The sequence below is a fragment of the Myotis yumanensis genome, unplaced genomic scaffold (assembly GCF_028538775.1).
Source record: "Myotis yumanensis isolate MYYU_CA2020_CCGP unplaced genomic scaffold, mMyoYum1.0.hap1 SCAF_3, whole genome shotgun sequence".
In the NCBI taxonomy this organism is placed as follows: Eukaryota; Metazoa; Chordata; class Mammalia; order Chiroptera; family Vespertilionidae; genus Myotis; species Myotis yumanensis.
The window spans coordinates 160,200,156-160,208,242 of NW_027223754.1; the positions used below are offsets into that span (position 1 = coordinate 160,200,156).

The following is an 8,087-nucleotide window of genomic DNA, read 5'->3' on the forward strand; positions in this document are numbered from 1 at the left end:
GATCAAACCGTGATCTCCTGGCTCATAGGTTGATGCTCAATCACTGAGCCTTGCCTGTTGGGCAGAAGTCACATTTTAATGGTGAGAAAAGAAAATTCAAGCACTGAGAATTAAAAAAAGGGGGGGTGATGGTGGGGGGGAGCAGGACATCTGTGATACTTTTAATAATAAAGTAAATTTAAAAACAAAATAATATGTTTAATAAAAAAGAATATTAAAGAGTGTCGTGATGGTAAATTAAATGATCTTATAGTTCATGCATCACTTGTGAAAGAAGATAGAAAAGAGGTAAATGGATGAATATTGAATGAAGTCTATTCTTATAAAGAACTTTTTATAGAAAAGATGTGTGTCAAGATTAGAACAAAGCAAACACTTAAATCCACACCCTCAATGTCCACAAAAATTCTGAATGAGATATATATATTTTAAAAATAATGAAACCATTCAAACACTGAAGCACATTTTAAGGTATCGTTGGCATACCAGAAAATGCAAGAACTGTCTGGGAGATAGAAAGCATATGGTTTTAATTGCCAAAAAAGTCAACAGAGAGGCTATTGGATCTTAGGAAACCTAAAGACAGTCCAGATTGTTCCCAAGAGAACCTCAGATGAGCTCCAGGCTCAGCATCAACAAATCAAAAGAAAGTAATGGGCTATGGAGCAATCAACAAAGTAGTTTATCAGAGATGTTTTCTGGTAAGAGTAGTGGGGTCCTACAGAAATATCAATACCATACTTGTAGTAACTTTGAAATTTGGTCCAAAAAATCATTAAACAAGATGTTATATTAAAGGATGGAATTGACAATGAAGATATAACATATTTTTCCCAAGTAGCATAGATGAATATTCATAATGTAAAAACCATGGGAAATATGAGGACAAATATAAGGACATTAGATTAAGGAGACTATCTCCAGAAAATCTTATTTTAATACTCTGTGCATATCGACTGGAAGAAATATATTTTTAGAATTCCTTGGTGATAAATATATTTAACTTTTGATTAGTGCCCAAAGAAAAGATCTTTTAAACTAAATCCTGGCATTTTTTAAAAATGTCATTATCATCTATGTAACAATAAATTAATCACACTCAGAAACATTTTAGGGCATGTAAATTTTAACATAGTTGAGCCAAGTGAGGTCAAAATATTATAAAAAGATAATAATATTGGAAGGAAAAGTAAGTATAACAGTGGATGGAGAAATATAAAAATATTAATATTATGTTAGGCATATGGTTTCATTTAAATAAAGTTCAGACCATAAATTTATGATGAAAATTTATTTGAGAAACATTTTTTGACCAAGTTCTTAAAGGACTGCTTTACCTGCTGGTTTCTTAAGGAGTAAATAAATGGATTTAGCATTGGGGCAACAGAGGTATTGAGCACTGCTATACCCTTGGTCAAAGCCACTCCTTCTTTTGCTGAAGTTTTGACATACATGAAAATGCAACTGCCATAAGAAATAGAGACAACAATCATGTGTGAGGAACAAGTGGAAAAGGCCTTTTTCCTTTGCTCAGCAGAGGGGATTCTCAGAATCATTTTAAGGATGAATACATAGGAAAGAATCACTAATGTTAAGGTTACCATGAGTGTGAATACTGCCAGAAAGAAGCCCAGGAACTCTAGGAATGCTGTGTCTGTGCAGGAGATCAGTAGCATAGGAGAAGAGTCACAGGTGAAGTGGTCAATGATGTTGGAGTCACAGAAATCCAGTTGAAGTCCCATGATCACAGGTGGGAAGATAATGAGAAATCCAGCCAGCCAAGAACTCATTACAAGCAGGTTGCAGATTCTGCTATTCATTATTACTGTGTAGTGCAGTGGCTTACAGATAGCCACATACCGATCATAGGACATAGCAGTCAAAAGGAAAAATTCTGTTGAACCAAGGAGAATGAAGAAAAATACCTGGGCCATGCAACAATGATAAGAAATGGTCATATCTCCTGTTGCAATGCTGACCAGGAATCTAGGAATAGAAACTGTGGTAAATAAGATTTCTAGGAAAGAGAAATTCCTAAGGAAAAAATACATGGGGGTTTTGAGGTGTGAATCTATCAAAGTAAGGGTGATAATTGTCATGTTTCCAGTTATACTCAGTATATATGTGAAAAATAGAAATAGAAAAATTAAAACATTTAACTCTGGGTCATCTGTTAATCCCAGAAGAATGAACTCTTTTACAGATGTTTGGTTTTTCATTTTTTATTGTTAATTTCTTCCACATCTGTAAATGCAAACAAAAAACAATGATTTAGTGAGTACAGGATTACTTTTTTAAAAAAAAAAAAACACACCTCTGCCGGCTTCAAATATACTGTATTTAATATAATGGGCCAATAACTCAGCTACCAAGTTTTACTGAATTCTGAACATATATATGATCCAGGACAAAGAAAGTTATACTTAGTATCTGCCATTTGATGTTAAGTGAGTCACTTGATAGGTCTAATAAACACATCTGTACAAGAAAAATATATTTGGCCAGCTGGTGTAGCTCAGTGGTTGAGCATTGACCCATAAACCAGGACGTCACAGTTCGATTCCCAGTCAGGGCCTTGCCTGGGCTGTGGGCTTGATCTCCAGTAAGGGGTGTGCAAGAGACAGTTGGTTAATTATTCTCTTTCATCATTGATGTTTCTCTCTCTCTCTCTCTCTCTCTCTCTCTCTCTCTCTCTCTCTCTCTCCCTTCCTCTCTGAACTCAATAAAAACATATTTAAAAGAAATAAAAACATTCTTATCAAATGTGTTTTACTTTCTCTTAAAAATTTGTTCATATGTGTATGAAAATTAGGTATGAAATGCAAAATATTATAGTTATTTTATTTGAATATTTTACCAATGACCACATGTTCTGATCATTCTTTGAAAATGAAACATTTTAAAGTTCAGTTTTTAGAGAGTTTTTTCCCCACAATTTTCTCAGGATGTTTCATGTCAGACCTACCTATATAGATAATAAATAACAACAAAAAAATCAGGACCATCAAAACTACACACACACACACACACACACACACACAGACACACACACACACAATAACCTATTGCTTTTTAGAAGAGATTTATTTCTAACAGCCAAAGTTAAGGGATCTAAGTTATAAGCTGATTAGAAAAAGAAAAAAATAAATGAGGTAAGAAATGAAAAAATTCTTACAATAATATAATCCCCTGTGGTAGCAATTTGATTGCTGAAACCCAAACACTCTGTTGCCTTACTTTAATTGTCAGACTTCGATGTTTATTTTGGAGCATTTCATAGATTTCACAACTTGTTTCTGCCTTTGAATTCCTTATGTAATAGCATACTTACATAGTGTGTTGGTGGAATTTGGCGAGATGATCCTGGTTGCATAGAGTGAGATGGAACATATGGGAGAATAAGTCCAATACAAAATTTATTCTTGAAGTAAGGAGGTCCTGATAGAAAGGTGACATAATCCCAGTTGCTGGTAGAAGGTGCTACATCCAGACTGTAAGCAAAGAATTCAAGAAAACTTGCAACTTGTGATCAAGGAAACTGATGAACAAAAATAGATCCAGAGACAGAGAAGCATGGAACAGACTGTCAAACCTCAGAGGGAAGGCAGGGAGGCAGGTGTTAAGAGATCAACTAAAGGATTTGTATGCATGCATAGAAGCACAACCAAAGGACACAGACACTAGAGGGTGTGAGGGGTGTGAGGGTATGTTCTGGGGGCTGGGAGAGGTCAATGGGGGAGAGGGATAAGGAGACATATGTAATACTTTAAACAATAAAGAATTTAAAAAAAGAGTTGGTGACATTGTGGCTAAAGCTCTATGGGCAGTTTCAAGTAGTTAATCTATATTAAGTCTGAAAGGCCAAAAATAGAGCCCTGTCTTAAATTTTGAACTAATGAATCAACAGAATCAGAGGTTATATTTTCTTGGAATGTGAGTAACACTGCCTAAAACACTAAATACATAAAAGAAAAAGAAAAATGTGGGATCAGGAAAATATTTAGTAGTGATATCTATAAATAGAGGTGAAAAAATTCTGTATTTTGTTGATTAATTAAGTAAAGCTCTTAGTTATAAGAAGAGAGCTCAAAAATGAGTTAAAATCAAGAAATAAGAGCTATGGAAAAGAGGTGAGCTTCATGGCATAGGAGTAAAAGTTTGTGAGAAAGGAAATTCTCACAATATAAAGAACTATCTGCAGTTGTACAATCGAAAGCCAAGCATTTAGTTAGCTCTTGTTTTCCAAAATTTACATAAAAATAACATTTTAATCTTAAATGCTAGAAAAATCTTACTTGATCTTAGTAAACTTAGTAAAAGAAAGATGGATAATGATATATATTTTTTTTACATTCTTTACCTGCCATCAGGAACCGTGGTTTTCTAACTATTATTTTGAAAACAGAGTGGTTTTATTTTATTTTTTTTTCTCAAAAGAGTCACAGGGGATTCTTGCAAAGAAATGGAATTAAAATGTCTCTAGAGAGAAATGGTAGTGATGAATACACTCTAATTTGAGTTGAATACTTTTAATTAGGTATCCTTGGGAAATTATTTTTTAAAACATTAAACATCAAATAGGTGTATAGTACAAAGAATAATGAGGAGTTTAAACCCAGCACCTTAGACTGCTTGGCCACGCCATCAAAACTAAAACCTGGCAAGGATAACACACACACAGAAACCCTAAGAGACTAGTTCCGCTGATTAACACAGATGCAAAAATAATAAACAAAATACTAGTAAATCGGATGCAATAAAACATTAAAGAATACATCACTATCAAGTGGGGTTCATTGCAGGGGCACAAGGGTGGTTCGACATACTCAAATCAATCAATGTAATATACCACGTTAACAAGATAAAGGAAAAAATACTATGATCTTATCAATAGGTGCAACATCCATTTGATTAAAACACTCAATAACATGGGTATAGAAGGAAAGTGCCTCAACTTAATAAAGGCCATATATGACAAACCCTCAGCTAATATATGCTCAAAGGTGAAAAAGTGAAAGCTCTCTCTAAGGAACAGGACAAGGAGGAACACTTTCCCCACTCTTATTCACCATAGTCTTGGAAATCCTAGCCCAAGCAATAAAGCAAGAGAAAAAATAAAAGGCATCCAAACTGAAAAAGAAGTTAAAGTGTCAATTTTTGCAGATGACATGATTTTATATAGAAAACCCTAAAGACGCCACCAAAAAACTATTAGAAACAATAAACAACTACAGTAAAGTTTCAGGATACAAAATCAGTGTACAAAAATCCAATGCATTCCTATACACTAACAATGAAATTTCAAAAACCAAACAAACAGAAAAAGCAATTCCTTTTACAATTGCACGAAAAAAAAAAAATACCTAGAAATAAAGGGTGTGAAATACCTGTATACTGACTTCTACAAAGCATTATACAAAGAGAATGAAAAAGACACAATGAAATGCAAAGATATTCCATGCTCATGGATTGGAAGAACCAACATAGTTAAAAACAGTCATATTACCCAAAGCAATATACGGATTTAATGCAATACCCATCAAAGTCCCAATAACATTTTAAAAAGAAATAGAACAAAAAAAATCAACAGATTGATCTGGAACCACAAAAGACCCCAGATAGCCAAAGCAATCCTGAGAAAAAGAATAAAGTCAGAGGTATCACATTCCCTCACATCAAATTACCAAGATACAATAATCAAAACAGCACGGTATTGGCAGAAAGACACACAGACCAATGTAACAGAATTGAGAGACCCAAAATAAGTCCATATGTGTATGGACAAATATTTTTAAAAATATATTTTTATTGACTTCAGAGAAAGAGTAGACAGCGAGAAAGACAGAAACATCAGTGATGAGAGAATCGTTGATTGGCTGCCTCCTGCATGCTTCCTACTGGCTATCGAGCCCACAACCTGAGCATATGCCCTGACCAGGAATTGAACCATGATCTCCTGGTTCATAGGTTGATGCAACTGAGCCATGCTGGCCAGACAAATGTTATTTTATTTTTACTGGAATAAATGGAAGGCAATATAATCCAGTTATATGTAAACTTGTGAAGAAGCAGAAAATAGCAAGAGGAAAAGGCCACAAGTATAAAAAATGACCTACTTAAATATTTTATTTGATAGTAAAAATATATTGAATCAACATTTTAGGCACGATATAGTTAGTAGATAGGCACAACATCAAAATACAGTAAAAATTGAGAGACTAATATATAAATATAAAACTCGAGATCGGTTTACCTGAAAAATCTGTTTTTCCAGGTAGACATACATGTATTATCTCTTCTTTTTTGGGGGGGGCGGGGGAGGGAGTAGATTATGTTCCACATTAAGTTTTGTTTCCTTCACATTAAAAAAATGAAGCAAGCAAAGTTCAAATATTGTTCTATTATTTTAATCTAATTTTTCCTACTAGACAATTGGAATCTGGTACATTTTATTTTCAGTATGTTTTCTATAGATGCCAAAGTTGAATTCTCTTTGTCCTTAGAATTATATATTTGTATTTTCTGGACTTACATTTTTGATGAATGATACAAAAGAAAATTTTCACAACACATCAGCAAACAGAATCCTTGCAGAATTCATAGAAAGTGAATATTTTCAGTATTTTTCTTGTTTTTAATTCAAAGTGATTGCTAAATAATTCATTTTATTCTGAATGTGTGACTACAGATTATACAAATTAAATTCAGAAATAGAGAAAATTTTGTGTAACTCCTGATTCAATATTCAATATATATATTTGAAGTGTTAGAATTTGTCTATTAGAATAGTACTACGACCAATGATTATTAAAAAGGTTTTATTGAAAAATTGCCTGGTGGTTAATTCTTTATATTTAGTAAAGGATTGCCTACTTTAATATTACTGAATGTAAAATATTTCTTGCAACGATAAAGCTATTCTTTAAATTGAAAATTATGGAACTATTAAGTAAGTTAATTATAAATTCTATGTAAAAATTTCAACTTGAAATTTACATACTAATTTTGAAATTTATATCGTGTAAAAATTTATTAAAACTTCCTTCCAGATTTCTAATTGCCAGTATCAAAGAATTCAAGACTAACCAGAAATATATTATCAGAAAATAACCATTTATAGTAGACTAGAGGCCTGGTGCATGGATTTATGCACTGGTAGGGTCCCTTGGCCTGGCATGCAGGGATTGGGCCAAAACCAGCTCTCTACATCCCCTGAGGGGTCCAGGATTGCGAGAGGACAGATCTTGGATGAAGCACCCCAGATTGGGGCTCCCTTATTTCTGGTTTCGTGTGTGTCACCGAGAACTGCAGCTGCCAAGTCACTGCAGCTCGGCCGATCCTGCCTTGAGCATCTGACCCCTGGTAGTCATTGTGCATCGTAGCTACCAGTCGGACGGTTGAATGTTTGGACAGTCGCTTAGGCTGTTATATATATAGATTAGTTACAAAACGTTCTTTTAACAATGCAAATATCATTAAGACAATCTGATGAGAAAAGCATGGCATTTTATTGCTTTAAATTCAATTTATTCAATTCCAGCTTCATAATTATCTCTCTACCTGAATTAATTTTTAAGAAAAATATAACTACTATGATACACATACCCCTACAGACTTACATAGAAATATAAATACACATACAAATATCAATGATTTAATCGGTTTTACATTGCAATGTAAGCTCAGTGAATGTAGTAGCTGTGATTTCTTCAATACAATGGTCTCAAAGCCTCTTGCACTATATGGCACAGAGTGATGCTCATTATGTTTGTTAAATAAATAAATGCCAATTCTAGCTAGAATTATGGTATCTCTAATTTTAAAAAATATTTTATCATCTCTCAATAATTTTAGTCAGAAATGTTTTGAAAAGTTTTATGTATTTTGTTAATGTAAACAATAAGCCATACTCAATACTTGCAAAGCAATGCTTTTTATATTTTAATTAAGGGAACCAATAGTTCTTTTAAATTTTTCAACTCAATCTGACATTTATCTTTAATAACTATTACCCATTGTTCATTATAGTTTAACATTATATGTCTCTATCTTTATCTATCATCTATTTTTAAATCTAAATTTATAAT

General features: G+C 33.2%; 1 protein-coding gene across 1 annotated transcript; it reads right to left on the reverse strand.

The window, feature by feature from the left end:
* Positions 1 to 1,277: 1,277 nt before the first annotated feature.
* Positions 1,278 to 2,219, reverse strand: LOC139006410 (olfactory receptor 6C65-like). Its single transcript, XM_070408797.1, has one exon. It carries the CDS (start codon positions 2,217 to 2,219, stop codon positions 1,278 to 1,280), a length of 942 nt encoding a protein of 313 aa, XP_070264898.1.
* Positions 2,220 to 8,087: the final 5,868 nt, after the last annotated feature.